At 46.0% G+C, this 19,595-nt stretch overlaps 1 protein-coding gene across 3 annotated transcripts in view; it reads right to left on the reverse strand.

Moving 5' to 3' along the window:
• Window positions 1-10,392, reverse strand: part of LOC115458794 (protein MGARP-like) — a 46,246-nt gene extending 35,854 nt beyond the window's left edge. For all 3 annotated transcript variants that reach the window (XM_030188604.1, XM_030188606.1, XM_030188605.1), the window contains exon 1: window positions 10,143-10,392. In XM_030188604.1, coding sequence (XP_030044464.1) covers window positions 10,143-10,218 — 76 coding nt within the window. In that variant the 5' untranslated portion in view covers window positions 10,219-10,392. The remainder of the gene's footprint in view (window positions 1-10,142) is intronic.
• Window positions 10,393-19,595: the final 9,203 nt, after the last annotated feature.

Consider the following 19,595-nt stretch of genomic DNA (forward strand, 5'->3'; position numbering starts at 1 on the left):
AATCTAAATGAATAAATAAATGGTTTCCTAAAGTCCAGATCCTACATCATAAAGATGTTTAACCAGACATCAGCCGCCTGGATCCCGGAATGTAGGGTACCACCGAGCTCCTCACTATCACAGTAGGCTCAGGAAGGCTTCGCTATGTGCACCAGAGGCATCCGCCCTCACAAGTGTTGCCCTACAGAATTCTTTTGCTCCATTACAGCATGGTGATGATCCTGAAAATAGAACCGAGGCAGAAGAGAAAGAAATGAAGTTGGAACAAAAGGATATGAAGGTACCCAAAGAGAAAAGACAACCCCAAACAACAAATGTTGAAGCACATACCAGGAAATGTACATGGAAAGCGATGGCCACAAATGCTCGCATTCTAAGCAATAAAGTTCATGACCTTCAAGCCCTGATGTTGGAGGCAGACTTAGACATTGTTGCAATCACGGCGACGTGGCTAAATGGTTTGCATGAATGGGATGCAAACATACCAGGTTATAATCTGTTTAGGAAGGATAGAGAGAGTCGTAAAGATGGAGGAGCTCTATATGTGAGAAATGATATCACGGCGACCGAAATGACAGGGACCTGGGGAAAGGAAGAAGCAATATGGATCACCTTAAAAAGAGAGGATAGAACCTCTATACACGTGGGTGTTGTCTACAGACCGCCGAAACAATCGGAGGAACTAGATAAAGACCTGATCGCAGATATTCAAAAGTTGGGAAACAAGAGAGAGGTGCTGTTGCTGGGAGATTTCAATCTGCCGGATGTAGATTGGAAGGTTCCGTCTGCGGAATCGGAAAGAAGTAGAGAGATCGTGGATGCTTTACAAAGCGGTTTGCTCAGACAAATGGTGACAGAACCCACGAGGAAGGGCGCGACGCTGGATTTGGTGCTCACAAATGGGGATAGCGTGTCAAATATCCGAGTGGGTGCCCACCTGGGCAGCAGTGACCATCAAACGGTTTGATTTGATATAACAGCTAAAGTGGAGAGCGGCCACTCAAAACTCAAAGTTCTGGATTTCAAGCGTGCTGACTTTAGTAAAATGGGGGAATACCTGAGGAAGGAGATGATGGGCTGGGAGGAAATACGAGAAGTGGAAGGACAGTGGTCCAGGCTGAAAGAACCTATAAATAGGGCCACGAACTTTTATGAAAGGAAAGTAAATAAAGCAAGAGAAAAAGGAAACCGATATGGTTCTCCAAGCAAGTGGCTGAGAAAATAAAGGCTAAAGAGTTGGCGTTCCAGAAATACACAAAAACTAAAGAAAAGGAACACGAGGAGGAATACAGGATGAAACTGAAAGAAGCCAAGAGAGAGATACGTCTGGCGAAAGCACAAGCGGAAGAACAAATGGCTAGAAATGTAAGGAGGGGTGACAAAAATTTCTTCAGGTATATAAGTGAAAGGAGAATGACTAAAAAGCAATTGTGAGACTAAAAGATACTGCAAACCGCTATGTGGATAATGATGAAGAAAAAGCAAATTTGCTAAATAGATACTTTTGTTCTGTTTTCACAGAAGAAAATCCTGGAGAAGGACCGCGATGGACTGCAAAACGTATAACTGAGATTGAAGTGGATAGAGCACCGTTCACGGAAGAGTGTGTGCATGAACAGCTAAAGGTGGATAAAGCCATGGGACCGGATGGGATCCACCCCAGGATATTGAGGGAGCTCAGAGAGGTTCTGGCGGGTCCTCTTAAAGATTTGTTTAACATATCCTTGCAAACGGGAGAGGTTCCGAAGGATTGGAGAACGGCGGAGGTGTCCCTCTTCACAAGAGTGGTGATAGGGAAGAAGCTGGAAACTACAGGCCGGTAAGCCTCACTTCGATTATTGGAAAAGTAATGGAAGCAATGCTGAAGGAAAGGATAGTGAATTTCCTGGAAGCCAATAAGTTGCAAGATCCGAAACAACATGGTTTTACCAAAGGGAAATCGTGTCAAACGAATCTCATTGAATTCTTTGACTGGGTGACCGGAGAATTAAATCAAGGACGTGCTATGGACGTAATCTATTTAGATTTCAGCAAAGCTTTCGACACGGTTCCCCACAGGAGGCTCTTGAATAAACTAGATGGGCTGAAGATAAGACCCGAAGTGGTGAACTGGATTAGGAACTGGTTGACGGGCAGACGCCAGAGGGTGGTGGTGAATGGAGTTTGCTCGGAGGAGGGAAAGGTGAGTAGTGGAGTGCCTCAGTGATCGGTGCTGGGACCGCTTCTGTTCAATATATTTGTGAGTGACATTGCCGAAGGGTTAGAAGGTAAAGTTTGCCTATTTGCGGATGATACTAAGATCTGCAACAGAGTGGACACCCAGGAGGGAGTGGAAAACATGAAAACGGATCTGAGGAAGCTAGAAGAATGGTCTAAGGTTTGGCAATTAAAATTCAATGCGAAGAAATGCAAAGTGATGCACGTAGGGAACAGAAACCCTCGGGAGATGTATATGTTAGGCGGGGAGAATCTGAGAGGTACGGACGGGGAGAGGGATCTTGGGGTGATAGTATCTGAGGAGCTGAAGGCGACGAAACAGTGTGACAAGGCGGTGGCCGTAGCTAGAAGGTTTTTAGGATGTATAGAGAGAGGTGTGACCAGCAGAAGAAAGGAGGTGTTGATGCCCCTGTATAAGTCGTTGGTGAGGCCCCACCTAGAGTATTGTGTTCAGTTTTGGAGGCCGAACCTTGCGAAGGATGTAAAAAGAATTGAAGCGGTGCAAAGAAAAGCTACGAGAATGGTAAGGGATTTGCGTAACAAGACGTATGAGGAGAGACTTGATGACCTGAACATGTATACTCTGGAATAAATGAGAAACAGGGGTGATATGATACAGACGTTCAAATATTTGAAAAGTATTAATCTGCAAATGAACCTTTTCCGGAGGTGCGAAGGCAGTAGAACGAGAGGACATGAAATGAGATTGAAGGGGAGCAGATTCAAGAAAAATGTCAGGAAGTATTTTTTCACAGAGCGAGTAGTGGATGCTTGGAATGCCCTCCCGCAGGAGGTGGTGGAAATGAAAACGGTAACAGAATTCAAACATGCGTGGGATAAACATAAAGGAATCCTATTCAGAAGGATTGGGTGGCAGAGCCAGCCGGTGGTGGGAGGCGAGGATAGTGCTGGGCAGACTTATACAGTCTGTGCCAGAGCCAGTGGTGGGAGGCGGGGATAGTGCTGGACAGACTTATACGGTCTGTGCCCTGAAGAGGACAGGTACAAATCAAAGTAGGGTATACACAAAAAGTAGCACATATGAGTTTGTCTTGTTGGGCAGACTGGATGGACCATGCAGGTCTTTTTCTGCCGTCATTTACTATGTTACTATGTAATACTGTTCAACATAATGATGGTACCACTTGGCAAAAAAACTCAAACCAATTCATATACGCAGATGATATTACCATCTACATACCTTTCAAAAACAGCATTACTGAAATATTGGACAGAATTAAAAAAAAAAAAAAAAAAAAAAAAAAACAGGACGGGACCTTATGGAAGAATGGGCAACCACCTTCAAAACTCAATAACAGAGTCAAAACCAAATTCCTGGTTTTATCCAGCCCACATAACCCCACATCCCACCAAAATTTCACAACCAACCAATATTTCAAATTGAAACAAAACTAAAAATATTGAGAATCATCCGCGACAAACATCTAATCCCTGGACAGTTAAATATCAGCAGTAAAGTCAAAATGCTTCAGAACACTACAGAAACTGAGAAGGATAGGAGACTATTTTTCCAAACAATCCTTCCGGATAATGGTTCAATCGACTATACTATCACAACTAGACTACTGCAACACAGCAAACGTAGTATGCAAAGAAAAGCACACTAAAATCATTACAAACTGTCCAGAACATGGCAGCAAGACTTATACTCAAGAAGCTGAAATATGAAAAAGCGACTCTACTGTTCAAAACACTACAATGGCTGCCAATCAAGGCACACCTACTTTTCAAAGCATGCACACTCATTTACAAGGTACTATTTGGGATGGCACCAGATTATATGCTAGATCTGATAAAAGCAGGAGCGTAGCTAGGTGGGGGCACGGGCCGCCACAGATTTAGCCCTGGCCCCCTCCACTTTCGACCCTCCCCCACCAGATACCTTTGCTGGAAGGGGTCCCCAACCCCCGCCAGCCTTAGTCTTCTTCAGCGCCAGTCTCCAGCGCGTTTGTTGATCTGTGCTGCGAGTCCTGACTGACGTCCTGCATGAAGAAGACTTCGGCTGGTGGGGGTTGGGGACCCCCTCCAGCAAAAGTACCTGGCAGTGGGGGAGGGTGTCAGCGGCTGGGGGAGTCGGGCTAAAATGTGCCCCCCCACACACCTTAGGCTCTGGACCCCCATCCCACCGAGGTCTGGTTACACCCCTGGATAAAACTATCCCCAAGAAATGCTAGCCCGGAAACCGGGGAATATCTACTTCTTCATCTACCCAACTGCAGAAACATAACCTATAAAACCATCTACACAGCAAGATTTAGCTACCTGGCTTCCAAATGGGGGAACTCAGTACCAAAAACCACAAGAAACATCACTATCTATCTTCAGTATACAAAAGAATTGAAAACCTACCTCTTTAAACAAATTCTACAGTTAGCCGATAAAAACTATAGTTGTCTCCCCCATGTCCTAATTGTAAAAAACAACCGTAACTCACCAAGGGCCCTGTTTACTAAGGCACGTTAGCACTTTTAACACACCTACAATTAGCGAGTGCGCTAACCATGTAGGTGCCTATAGGGATATTGTAGGCATGTACACAGTTAACGCGCGTTAAAAATGTTAATATGCCTATAACACGGCTTAGTAAACAGGGCCCCAAATGTAAGCCACTTTGAATCGAAACTTGTTTTGGGATAACAGTGGGATACAAGAATGTATAAACAAAATTAATTCTATACTGTACTACCCAATATATAGTTCTCAATATGAAATTTACACATATTAAAACCCCTTTCAAGGTTGTCAACATGAGATTCGGTTCCAGGGTTTTGTAAAGTTACAATTCAACAAGATCAACTGCAGTTCCAAATTATAACCAATAAGCCCCCAACAAGGTACACTACACCTGACGTGTCCAAATGCGTGACGATTAGCCCACTGCGTTCTCCATACCTTGTACCAAAGCAGTGGGCACCATAGTTTAACAGTAACTGGACAAGAGCCCCGCCTGAATGCCGCCATATAAACTAGAAGACTCTTTTCAATCTAATGATGACCCCACTAACCAAATCCCTATCGAACCAAGGCCTTAACCCTTACATCTACCCAGATGATGTCACGATATACATCCCGTTCAAACATGATCTAACAGAAATCGCAAACGAAATCCAACTCAGTCTACAAATCATGAACTCACGGGCGGATGCATTTCAACTAAAATTCAACACAGAATAAAACACACTGTCTCATCCTCTCATCACAATACAACACGAACAAACCTACCAATATAAACACCCCAGACTACACCCTTCCTGTTTCAGACAGCCTGAAAATTCTCAGAGTTACAATCGACCAAAACCTCACGCTAGAAAGCCAAGCAAAAACTACAACAAAGAAAATGTTCCACTCAATGTGGAAACTCAAACGAGTAAAACTTTTCTTCCCAAGGGAAATATTCCGCAGCCTGGTACAATCAATGGTGCTAAGTCACCTAGACTACTGCAATGCAATTTATGCCGGAAGCAAAGAACAAATTAAGGAACTCCAAACTGCCCAAAACACCGTAGCCACACTCATATTTGGAAAAAATGAGATACGAAAGCGCCAAACCCTTATGAGAAAAACTACATTGGCTCCCAATCAAAGAACGAATTGCACTCAAAATCTGCACCCTGGTGCATAAAATTATTCACGGCGAACTCATTGGATTGTACCATGATACGCATGATATGTTATGTTTCAGAATTTGTGTATTATTTACTAATAAAGACTTCATGAAAATTTTTTAAAATTATTCACGGTGAGGCCCCAGTCTACGTGGCAGACCTCATAGACTTACCAACCAGAAACATAAAAAGGTCAGCACGCACATAACTAAATCTTCACTACCCAAACTGCAAAGGAATAAAATGTGAATCAACATATGCATCCAGCTTCTCCTTCATAAGCACGCAACTATGCAACGCACTACCAAACGTCATGAAAACAATGCACGACCTAACAAACCTCAGGAAATCATTAAAAACCAATTTGTTCAAAAAGGCATACCATAATGATCCAACCTAAACCAGTGGCGTAGCCAAGGATGGGCCCAGGCCCACCCACTTTGGGCTCAGGCCCACCTAGTAGCACCACACCTATGATGTGGCTGGCAGGGATTCCCAAGCCCCACCAGCTGAAAACTCTCAACAACAAGCAGTATAAAATGTTTTGTACTCTTTTTGGGATCTTGACAGGAATTTGTGATCTGGATTGGCCACTGTTGGAAACAGGATGCTGGGCTTGATGGACCTTTGGTCTTTCCCAGTATGGCAATGCGGGAGGTGGTGGAAATGAAAACGGTAACAGAATTCAAACACGCGTGGGATAAACATAAAGGAATCCTGTTCAGAAGGAATGGATCCTAAGGAGCTTAGCCGAGATTGGGTGGCAGAGCCGGTGGCGGGAGGCGGGGATAGTGCTCGGCAGACTTATACAGTCTGTGCCAGAGCCGGTGGTGGGAGGCGGGGCTGGTGGTTGGGAGGCGGGGATAGTGCTGGGCAGACTTATACGGTCTGTGCCCTGAAGAGGACAGGTACAAATCAAAGTAGGGTATACACAAAAAAGTAGCACATATGAGTTTATCTTGTTGGGCAGACTGGATGGACCATGCAGGTCTTTTTCTGCCGTCATTTACTATGTTACTATGTTACGTACTTATGTAACTGTCCCTCCTGCATACCTTGTAAATAGCAGATCTTCGCCTGCAGCAACTAATACATACAGACTGGAGGAGTGGCCTAGTGGTTAGGGTGGTGGACTTTGGTCCTGGGGAACTGAGGAACTGAGTTCGATTCCCGGCACAGGCAGCTCCTTGTGACTCTGGGCAAGTCACTTAACCCTCCATTGCCCCATGTAAGCCACATTGAGCCTGCCATGAGTGGGAAAGCGCAGGGTACAAAGGGTACAAATGTAACAAAAATAAAATAGATACTATTGGAGATTCTACATGGAATGTTGTTATTCCACTAGCAACATTCCATGTAGAAGGCTGCGCAGGCTTCTGTTTCTGTGAGTCTGACAAGCCTGCGCGGCCACATTGGTGATCTGCAAGGGCCGACTTCTACATGGAATGTTGGAATAGCAACATTCCATGTAGAATCTCAAATAGTAGCAACAGTGGAGGAGTGACCTAGTGGTTAGGGTGGTGGACTTTGGTCCTGAGGAACTGAGTTCGATTCCCACTTCAGGCACAGGCAGCTCCTTGTGACTCTGGGCAAGTCACTTAACCCTCCATTGCCCCATGTAAGCCGCATTGAGCCTGCCATGAGTGGGAAAGCGCGGGGTACAAATGTAACAAAAAAAAAAAAAAAAAAAATACTGCTCGTACCGGCCCCGCAGCCTTCCCTCTGATGTATTCCCACCTATGCGGAAACAGGAAATTGTATCAGCGGGAAGGCTGTGAGGCCAACATGAGCAGTGTGTATTAGTTGCTGGTCGCTGCTGGTGAAAATCTGCTATTTAAAAAGGTATGCAGGAGAGGGAGGATGTTTGAGAGACCATATGGGATGCAGACGAGAGAAGGAGAGACCAAATCACCTGTGGGATGGGACAGGGTTCTTCTGCCCACCCATCTTAGGTACAGGCCCACACAAAATTGGGTGTCTGCCTACTAGGGGCGTAGCCAGACCTCGCCGGGAGGGGGGGCCAGAGCCCAAGGTGGGGGGGCACTGTTTAGCCGCCGCCACATTGGACCCCCCCTGCCAACGACCCCATTGAACCCCCCTCCTGCCACCAACCTTCCCCCACTGTCGCCGCCCACCCCCGCATCAGATACCTTGTTTGCTGGAGGGGGGTCCCCGAACCCCGCCAGCCGAAGAGAGTCTTCTTCAGCGCCGGAATAGCGCCTTTGTTCAATGAAGTTCCTGGTGCGATCAGCTGTTTCAACGCCTTACGTCCTGCATGGGGCTACATGCACGGTGCAGGAAATAAGGTATTGAAACAGCTGATCACACCAGGAACTTCGTTGAACGAAGGTGCTACTCCGGCGCTGAAGAAGACTCTTCGGCTGGCGGGGTTCGGGGACCCCCGCCAGCAAAAAAGGTATCTGATGCGGCAGCGGCGGCTGGGCGGCTGGCAACAGCGGGGGAGAGTTGGTGGCGGGAGGGGGGTTCAAGGGGATCATCAGCAGGGGGCCAAGTCCAAATCTATGGGGCCTAGGCCCCCTCAGGCCCCATGTAGCTACGTCACTGCTGCCTACGCCCCTGATAAACATCAGAACCTTGCAACACTACAAAAAACTTATACCAGAACTGGACAAAACTTAACTCTTTTTCCTTGACTACCTAATTTACTCTGTCACTCATGGACTTTAACGCAATATTCTCACACCGGAATTGGTGATTGTTATTACAGTACTATTTAAGCCACATTGAGCCTGCAAACAGGTGGGAAAATGTGGGACACAAATGCAACAAATAAATAAATAAGACATGAATCATATTTGTCAGATACCTAGGGATTAAGCCCACGCAACAGGACTATAACATAATTACCCAGGGACTGCCACTTCCTCCTCTTTTATTTACGGTACCTGTATGACCTCTGGTTAATCAGTCACGTTATTAACAGAACAGCAAACTAATGAGCTAGTTACCTCAGAGCAAAAATAGTTTGCATCCCATAAGCATTATGAGGAAAGATGACACAGAAAATACGATAACCGCCGCTTGTGTCTTTAAAAATACCATATTACAGAAGAATAAGTTGACATTTTCAAAAACGAGATCTGTTGTAACCACTAGGGAGAGACATGGCGGCATGCAAGCCTGCCAACGAGGGATTTCGTCCAGCAACAGTTAACACCCACCACTGGCTCTAGAGAAGGTTAAAAGGAGACAAATAAGGCGCATATAGAAATTTAACAGAGACAAAGAACAAAACAAAACAAAAAAAAAAACAAATAGATTCACTGAAATGTTCTTCCTATTCTATGTCGGAGGTGGCCAAGAGTTTAGTGAATCAGATGTAAACCGATCTCAAGATGGAGAAGACTATATTGCACTTTCAGGTTCGGATACAACATGGATCCTGTGGACCAAGCGGATCCCACAGATGTAAACTGCAAAAGGATTGCGATGAGGAGCCAGACATGAAGCAGCAAGAAAAAAAAAAATAACGAAAGTGAAACGATTAGGACATTTTTTGAAGGGCAGTTTCCTTTCCCCCCTCCTCTCAACTCTTATTTTAAGTTCATTTTTTTTTAAGACACCATTAACGTATTGTAAGCCACATTGAGCCTGCAAAGAGGTGGAAAAATGTGGGATACAAATGCAATAAAATAAATAAACGATTAGCCTACCTATACACTAAAACAGAAACACAATAGCAGAAAGCAAGCTAAAGAACTACAATGTGGCCAAGCGGAGCTAAGCCAGGGCACGAGTCCCCTCCCCAGCACATTTTGCGAAACCTAGACTGCATTCAACTGCTTCCTTTGCCTTTTAAGTTTATACTTTAGAATATTACAAAGCTTAAAACGATGACCGTGTCCAATGTGTTTTAATACAGTTTATTTTTTTGCTGCCTTTTCAAGCAACCTAATAATATACAGTAGTCGAAAGACTAAGCAGGAAACATTTCATATTTACACGTCTACTTATAAAAATTGGGTGTTACAGCAGTGAAAACTTAAAGGGCTGGGCCTCGACAATAAAAATTGGGTGTTAAGGCAATGAAAACCAAAGGGCAGGGCCTCGGCCATATCATATGCTACAGCTCCTGATCTCGCTACCGCAGTGTCTGGTAGGGTGACCTTCAGTGAAAGGGACATTTATACCAGCGCGCCCGCGCGCACATTCCAGCACTTCCGCCGCCGCTCCGTCCCACACCTGGAACGTCACCTGCAAAGTGCACCGACAACCGGCTGTACCCCAGAGCCTCTAGCCAACTCTGCAATCGCCAGTTCATAATGTTCCCTCGCTTACCGTTTCTGAGGAGCGGGGTAGAGGAAGCCCTCGCCAGCGGCACGAGCTTCCGCCAGGCGGCCCTGCAGAGATGCATCGCTGCGCTGTCCGCGAGCACAAAACGAGCCTGTGCAGTGTTAAAGAGACTGAGCAGCTGTCAGGGGAGCCTGAGGAGTGGTAGGCGCGTGCCGGAACGCAAGAGCAATGTGCGAACGTCAAGCGTCTCGCGCACGTCCAGGCTCTACCGCTCTACTCGCCTCGCTTCACTCGAAGAGGCGGGGGCACGAGGGGCTTGGTTTTTGCCCTATTAGGAAGGGGGCCGTCCCCACTCTCACCAATCAGCGTAGGAGAAAGCGCTGAGGCGTTACCTGAAGAACACCTGAAGGGCGCGAGGCAACAGGAAGCAGGAGAAGGCGGTGGTGGGTTCACGGACGGTGGAGATTTGGACTTTGGAACACTACTACTACTACTACTACTACTACTACTACTAACTAGCATTTCTAAAGCGCTACTAGGGTTACGCAGCGCTGTACAATTTAAACATAGAAGGACAGTCCCTGCTCAAAGAGCTTACAATCTAAAAGACAAGAAAACAATCTAAAGACAAGAAAACAATCTAAAGACAAGTGAACAATCTAGAGGACGAGTGAACAGTTAGTCTGATAGGGTGGATAGATTGGGGTATTTTATATATCTCGAGTGGTTAGGCGCCGAAGGCAGCATTGAAGAGGTGAGTTTTAAGCAGAGATTTGAAGATGGGTAAGGGGGCATGGCGTATGGGTAAAGGAAGATTGTTCCAGGCATAGGGTGAGGCAAGGCAGAATGGGCGGAGTCTGGAGTTGGCAGTGGTGGAGAAGGGTACTGAGAGAAGGGCCTTGTCCTGTGAGCGGAGGTTACGGGCGGGAACATAGGGGGAGATGAGGGTGGAGAGGTAGTGAGGAGCCGCAGACTGAGTGCATTTGTAGGTAAGGAGGAGGAGCTTGAATTGTATGCGATAACTGATCGGAAGCCAGTGAAGTGATTTGAGGAGAGGGGTGATATGAGTATATCGGTTTTGGCGGAATATAAGACGTGCAGCAGCGTTCTGAACTGAATGAAGGGGGGATAGATGGCTGAGTGGGAGGCCGGTGAGGAGTAAGTTGCAGTAATCAAGGCGAGAGGTAATGAGAGCGTGGACGAGACTAAACATTTCTAGAGCGCTACTAACACTACGGTAGTAAAACGACCTTGTGCTTCTTAGTACATAATTGCACAAGTAACGGAAAAGATTTTTGGTTTTAGCCGTCTAGTCTCCTCCGATTCTGAGACCTACTTGAACTGCCTATTTTATAAATTATTTTTTTCTTTTAACCACTTTGTATATTGCTTTGGCAACACATGGGGAAACGATCATACTAATAAACGTAAGGGAATTATAGTTGAGGGACCCTAAGCACTAGCACTTTAGTTTAGTGCCAACTAGGAGATTTTTTTCTACATAATAAGTATCATCATAGACTTGCTTCTCACGGGTTTCCCACTAGAGAGTTGCACGGGGACAGAAATCTTACCCATCCCCGCCCGTCCCCACTGGAATCTTACCCGTCCCCACCCATCCCCATTGGAATCTTACCCGTCCCTACCCATCCCCGCAAAAATTTAAACCATCCCAACCCATCCCCACCCGTCCCCGCAATAATTTAACCCATCCCCACCCATCCCTGTAAGAATTTAACCCATGCCCACCCATCCCCATAAGAATTTAATGGTACATAAAAGAAAATTCCAGTCAGCTCCCTCAGTCTCTCTCTGGATTTGAGCCACAGCACTGTAGGCAAGGAAGGAACGGAAGTTGGAAGTTGGAACACTCTGGTGCGCACATGTAAGATTTGTCTCTGATTCACTGGCAGTGTGTGCTGAGAGGTCGCCACTTGCACGCGCCAGTAGGTCAGGTGACATCTGATTCTCGTGCCTGTGTCAGAGCTGAGGTCTGTGCACCAGCCTGAGAGCAAAGAGGATTAATAGTAACATAGTAAGTGACAGCAAATAGACCTGAACGGTCCATCCACTCTGCCCAATAGTCACACTCATGATCAATTCATCATTAAATCAACAAGTGTGATATGATATACTTGATTATGGTCTTTCTTTCGTGTTTCTGGAACAAAGACCACAGAAGTCTATCTGGCCCCATCCTTATGTTACAACTGCTGGAGTTGCCATCGAAGCCCACTCCAGCCTATTCATGTTCTCATTTGTGGGACACAGACCATAAAAGTCTGTCCAGCACTGTCCTCATGTTCCAGCCACTGAAGTTACTGTCTAAGCCCTTTCCAGCCCATCCTACACCAGATTGCCATGTATGAGACACAGACCATACAAGTCTGCCAGGTATCAGCCCTAGTTCATCACAGCCAGAGTCGCCATCTAAGCGTCACTTGACACATCCACACACATGCAGCCATTTAAGGTTAGGTTTTTTATAACTTCCATTTTCTAATTAGAGATCCTCTGTGTTCATCCCATGCCTTTTTGAATTCCGTCATCATTTGTGACTCTACCACCTCCTTAATGGAAGACTTTCCACATTTATGCTGTTAAGCAAGGAGGAAGAGGAGGAGGAGGAGGAGACAGCACTCAAAGAAATTGGTATTCGGTAGATGAGAGGCTGGTGCAGGTGGAGCTTACAATTCCACGGGAAGCCCACAGAACTGGTTCCATCCCCGCGGGAACCCCGCAGGAACTGACTCCGTCCCCGCGGGAACCCCGCAGAACAGCTTCCATCCCCGCGGGAACCCCGCAGGAACTGCCTCCGTCCCTGCGGGAATCCCGCGGGTTCCGCGGGATTCCCGCGGGGACGGAAGCCGTGCAGCTCTCTATTTCCCACTTAGCCATCTCTCTCCTCTTCAATCTGTTCAAAATTCTGCTGCACGACTAATATTCCACCAGTGTCGTTACGCTCATATGAGCCCTCTCCTCAAGTCACTTCACTGGCTTCCTATACGTTTCCGCATACAGTTCAAACTCCTCTTATTGACCTATAAGTGCATTCACTCTGCAGCTCCTCAGTACCTCTCCACTCTCATCTCTCCCTACATTCCTCCCCAGGAGCTCCCTTCACTGGATAAATCTCTTATCTGCATCCTTCTCCTCCACCCCTAACTCCAGACCGTTCCTTTTATCTTGCTGCACCATATGCCTGGAATAGACTTCCTGAGCCGGTAGTCAAGCTCCATCTCTGGCTGTCTTCAAATCTAGGCTAAAAGCCCACCTTTTTTATGCTGCTTTTAACTCCTAACCCTTATTCACTTGTTCAGTACCCTTATTTTATTGCCCCCACCTTAGTAATTCCCTTATCTGGTTGTCCTAATTAGATTGTAAGCTCTGTCAAGCAGGGACTATCTCTTCATGCTCAAGTGTACAGCGCTGCATACGTCTAGTAGCGCTATAAACATGATTAGTAATAGGACAGCCCAAAGGTACATCATGTCAAGAATCCTGTTTTGATTCAGTAGCCAAGCCAAGTCACAAGTACCTTGCAGGATCCCAAAACAGTTAGATTTCATGGTCTTATCCCAGAAATAAGCAATGGATTTTCCCAGCTCTGCCCTAGTAATGATTTGAGAACTTATTTGAGGGGTCCTTTTACTAAACTAAGCCAAGCTAAAAAGTGGCTGGAGATAGTTTTAGTGCATGGATTTCCTTATGAGCTCCGGCCACTTTTTAGCACAGCTCTAAAATGGACAAATTTCTATTTCTGCCATTAATGGCAATTAGCTAATTTCCAAATTAGCATGTGGCCATTACTGCATGAGCACTTGCCGTCACCTATTTATCAGGTGATAAGGGCTCAAGCACTAGTAATTGGGCAGCATGCATCAATGGGTCGTATGCTCGCAAATCTCTTACTCACCTACAAATGCACTCGATCTGCGGCCCCTCCGTACCTCTCTACCCTCATCTCCCCTTACGTCCCTACCCGTAACCTCCGCTCTCAAGACAAATCCCTCCTTTCAGTACCCTTCTCCACCACCTCCAACTCCAGGCTCCGCCCCTTCTGTCTCGCCTCACCCCATGCCTGGAACTCCCTGAGCCTATACGCTGTGCCCCCTCCTTACCCATCTTCAAATCAATGCTCAAAGCCCACCTCTTCAATGTCGCCTTCGGCACCTAATCAGGAAATCGAGACTACCCCAACTTGACATTTCGTCCTTTAGATTGTAAGCTCTTCCAAGCAGGGACCGTCCTTAATTGTTAGTTTGTACAGCGCTGCGTAACCCTAGTAGCGCTCTAGAAATGTTTAGTAGTAGTAGTAGTAAATTACTACAGGGCACACCCACTTTCCACCTCGTGCATTGATTCCTGTACTAGAAAATCATTTCTACTTTCTAGCACAGGAATCAATGCACGCTGATCTCAGAAATACCATGGGATGCCTCAGGGTGTCCTGCAGTAGTGCTGATTCTTTGTGCGCTACCTGCATGGTAGCCCTACCACTGCTTGGTAAAAGGGCCCCTAAATCCTGCTGTGTTAGCTGCTTTTACCACATTCTCTGATAATGCTTAATTACATGTTGAGTTAAGAAATATGCCCACTCCACTCATGATTTTATAGACCTTCCTTCTTTAACCCTTGATAGGAAAGAAAGAGAAGGCGCACGTAGAAAATAATGGAAACTATACCAGCATTCCGTACATCATGGTTAGCACACGTAAGTCTCCAAAAAAGGATATGTCTTCAACTCAGGTTTTGAACTGACCCAAAGTAGTAAGGTGCTTTAGACGTAGAGGCAGGGGTGTGCTAGAAAATTGTTAACAGGGGGCTCTCTCTCGCCAGCAAAGTAAAAGAGAATTCAGGAGGGGCCCAAGCCCACATTTTGGGATCCATTTGTTAAAGTAGCCATGGAAAACCGGCTCCCAAAATTCTTAAAAACTTAACAAATGGCTCTCGAGAGCCTGTGAGAGCCTGCTCCAGCACACCACTGCGTAGAGGTATATGGTTCCAAAGCTGGGGGGGGGCTTGGACTGAAAAAAATGGAGTGGCACATAGTGGCAGCAAGAATGTCAGAAAAGGAAGTAACAGAAGATCTTGTTGAGATGATCGTAAAAGGTGAGAAGGACAAGAAGGAGTAAGGTATACTTTGAGGCATATTTTCAAAGCACTTTGGGAGGCTAAGTTCCATAGGTTTCTTTGGAAGTTTGGGAGGCTAAGTGCTTTGAAAATGAGCCCCATAGTCTCTCAATTCCCACCTTCTGTATCCAGCATCTGCACTCTTTCTCAATCCCTCCCAATGTCCAGCATATCCTGTACATTTTCCTATACCGCCATGTCCAAAATTTCCCTTCCATCTCTCTGTTTCCCTCCATGTCCAGCATCTCCCCTTTATCTCGCTTTCAGGCTCATTTTCAAAAGAGAAAAATGTCTAAAAAGTGATATGTCTGCATTTGAACATTTTTCTCACAAAAACATCCAAATCAGTATTTTCGAAACCTATTTTTAGATGTTTTTCTATGAAATCCGTCAGAAGTCCGTCCAAATATCAAGGGGGGCGTTTCAGGGACGTGTTCAGGGCGGGACTTGGGCGTTCCTAAGACTTAAGACGTTTTTCAGTCATAATTGAACAAAACAAAAACATTCAGGACTGACATTTTGAGCTAGACCTGTTTTTATTACGAATAAGGCACAAAAAGGTGCCCTAAATGACCAGATGACCACTGGAGGGAATCAGGAATGACTTCCCCTTATTCCCCCTGTGGTCACTAACCCCCTCCCCAAATGTGATGAAAAACATTACTTGCAGCCTCTATGCCACCCTCAGATGTTATACTCAGGTCCATCAGAATAGCATGCATGTCTCTGGAGTAGTCCAGTAGTGGGTGCAGTGCACTGCAGACAGGTGGACCCAGCTTCCTACCTCTCCCTACATGTTACAATTGTGGAGGAAACTGCGAGCCCTCCAAAACTCACCAGAAACCCACTCTACCCACATATAGCTACCCCCTTCATCCGTAAGGGCTATGGTAGTGGTGTACAGTTGGAGGTAGTGGGTTTTGGGGGTCTCAGCAGACAAAGTAAGGGAGCAATGGTCAAATGTGTGAGCATTTTATGACGTCCACTGCAATACCCCCTAGGGTGCCCTGTTGCTGTGCTGGGACGTCAGGGGGACCAGTCTACTAAAAATGCTGGCTGCTCCTACATCCCATTGGCTCAGAGTTTGTATGTTTTGCACTTGGACATTTTTTTTTCCCAAAATGGACAAAAAAAAAATAAACGTCCAAATCACAAAACATCCAAAATACAAAATGTCCATAGTATTTTCGAAAAAAAAAATGACATTTTTCTTTTTTGAAAATGACCTTCTTTCCTGTTCAGAATTTGGATGTTTTTGTGTAAAACGTCCAAATTCAGATTTAGACATATGGAAAATGCCCCCTCCACATCCCCCTGTCTCTATATGCTCCCCAGTGTTCAACATCTCCCCTCCATCTCCAATGTGCCCCGTGCCCGTGTTCAAGTAGGAACATTTTCCTCTGTCATCCAGCAGCAGCTTGGAGGGGAGAGCAGCCGCAGCAAAAAGAGCCTGGCAGCAGGAAATGTGGCTTTATAAATCCCGATGCCCTGCTGCGTGGGATATGCATAAAGGAATCCTGTGCAGAAGGAATGGATCCTCAGAAGCTTAGCTGAAATTGGGTGGCGGAGCAGGTGGGGGGAAGAGGGGTTGGTGGTTGGGAGGCGAGGATAGGGGAGGGCAGACTTATACAGTCTGTACCAGAGCCGATGAAGGGAGGCGGGACTGGTGGTTGGGAGGCGGGAAATACTGCTGAGCAGACTTATACGGTCTGTGCCCTGAAAAGGACAGGTACAAATTCAAGGTAAGGAATACACATATGAGTTTGTCTTGGGCAGACTGGATGGACCGTGCAGGTCTTTTTCTGCCGTCATCTCTACTATGTTACTATGTTTCCTGGATCATGTAGGTGGCAAACCATGCACCAGAAGTGAAATCCTAAGTGTGGTTTACCGCCTACCTAATTTGGGAAGAAGCACAGTATCAAGGTTAGTGTAGCTGCATCTTCCCCCCCCCCCCCTTCCCGTCATCACCCGCAGTTCATCATCTCTCTCTTATACTTACTTTCTCCCTCCCCCAGCCATCCCCCCATGGATTGACGTCTCTCCCTTTCCCCAGCCTTCCCTGCATAGTCTGGCACTCCCATCGATCCTTGGTTCCCTCACCTGTAGTCTGGCATCTCTTCTGTCCTCCTCCCCCTGCAAGTTCAGCACCTTCCTCCCTGCACTTCTCATGGGTGCACCACCTCTCCCTCTTCCTTTCTCAGCCAACACCCCTCTTCCTGAATCTAACACCATTCTCTTGTCCTCCTTCATCCCCCCTCTCCCTGATCCACCAAACAAACTCTTTAATACTACTACTACTACTACTATTTATCATTTTATAGCGCTACTAGACGTATGCAGCGCTGTAGACTGAACATCTAAGAGACTATCCCTGCTTTACGGAGCTTACAATCTAATTAGGACAAATAAGGGAATTACTTAAGGTAGGAATTCAAACTTCTCCTTTTGACCTACAAGTGCATCCACTCCGCAACTCCTCAGTACCTTTCCGCTCTCATCTCTCCCTACACTCCTCCCCGTGAACTCCTTCGCTGGGTAAATGTCTCCTGTCGTCCCCCTTCTCCCCCACTGCTAACTCCCGGCTCCGTTCCTTCTATCTCGCTGCTCCCTATGCCTGGAATAGACTCCCTGAGCCAGTACGTCAGGCTCAGTCTCTGGCTGTCTTCAAGTCTAGGCTTAAAGCCCACCTCTTTGCTACTGCTTTCGACTCCTAACCATGACTCTCTTACTCAACACCCTCACTTATCACCCCTACCACTGCAATTTCCCCACCCCTAGCTGTCTGTTCGTCTGTCCAATTTAGATTGTAAGCTCTGTTGAGCAGGGACTGTCTTTTCATGTTAATTTGTACAGCGCTGAGTAAGTCTAGTAGCGCTATAGAAATGTTTAATAGTAGTAGTAGTAGAATTATAAAACAGACATGGATACTGAACAAGTGAATAGGAGTTAGGAGTTAAAAGCAGATTTGAAGACGGCCAGAGTCGGAGCTTGATGTACTGATTCAGGAAGTCTATTCCAGGCATATGGTGCAGCAAGGTAAAGGAACGGAGTCTGGAGTTGGCATTGGAGGAGAAGAGTACAGATAAGAGAGATTTACCCAGTGAACGGAGTTCCGGGGGAGGAGTGTAGGGAGAGATAAGAGCGGAGAGGTACTGAGGAGTTGCAGAGTGAGTCAATAAGAGGAGTTTGAATTGTATGCGACAACAGATAGGGAGCCAATGAAGTGACTTGAGGAGAGGGCTAATATGAGCTTAGCGACACTGACAGAATATAAGTCGTGCAGCAGAGTTTTGAACAGATTGAAGGGGAGAAAGAAGGCTTAGTGGGAGGCCTGTGAGAAGCAAGTTGCAGTAGTCTAAGCAAGAGGTGATAAGAGTGTGGATAAGGGTTTTGGTAGTGTGCTCAGAAAGAAGGGGACAAGTTTTGGTGATGTTATTTATTTTTTATTTTATTGCATTTGTATCCCACATTTTCCCACCTATTTGCGGGCTCAGTGTGGCTTACAATACATTGTAAATAATGGAAATATGATTTGTTACAAATCAGTTATGGATTACATTGTGAGAAGTTAAGCGAGAAAGAAATGACAGGTTTTAGCAGTATGTTGGATATGTGCAGAGAAAGAGAGAGAGGAGTCAAAGATGGCTGCAAGGTTACGAGCTGATGAGATAGGGAGGATGAGAGTGTTATCCACAGAGGTGCATTCTCAAGAGGTGGATTTTGGGTGGAAGATAAGAAGTTCAGTCTTGGCCATTTTTTGTTTTTAGATGGCAGTGAGACATTCAGGCAGCAATGTCAGACAGGCAGGCTGATACTTGGTCCTGGATTCCTGCTGAAATTTCTGGTGCGGAGAGGTAGATCTGGAAGTCACCAGCATAAAGATGATACTGAAAACCATGGGAGGAGATCACAGCACCAAGGGAAGAAATATAGGTGAAGAAAAGAAGAGGTCCCAAGACAGAGCCCTGAGGTATGTATACCAACTGATAGTGGGATAGAAGTGGAGGAGGATCCACCAGACAATAAACTAAAAGTGCAAAAGGAGAGATGAAAAGAAAACCAAGAAAGAACAGAACCCTGAAATCTAAGTGAGGACAGCGTATCAAGGAGTAGGTGGTGATCAACAGTGTCAAAAGCAGCAGATATATTGAGAAGGATGAGGATAGAATAAGAGGCCTTTAGATCTGGCCAGGAACAGGTCATTGGAGACTTTAGAAGGGTTGTTTCAGTTGACTGTAGAGAGCGAAAACCAGACTGATGTGGATCAGGAATAGCTTGAGATGAAAGAAAGTCAAGACAACAGTGGTGAACAGCACGTTTGAGTATCTTGGATAGGAAAGGAAGGAGGGAGATGGGGCAACA

The sequence above is a fragment of the Microcaecilia unicolor genome, unplaced genomic scaffold (genome assembly GCF_901765095.1).
Source record: "Microcaecilia unicolor unplaced genomic scaffold, aMicUni1.1, whole genome shotgun sequence".
Lineage (NCBI taxonomy): Eukaryota > Metazoa > Chordata > Amphibia > Gymnophiona > Siphonopidae > Microcaecilia > Microcaecilia unicolor.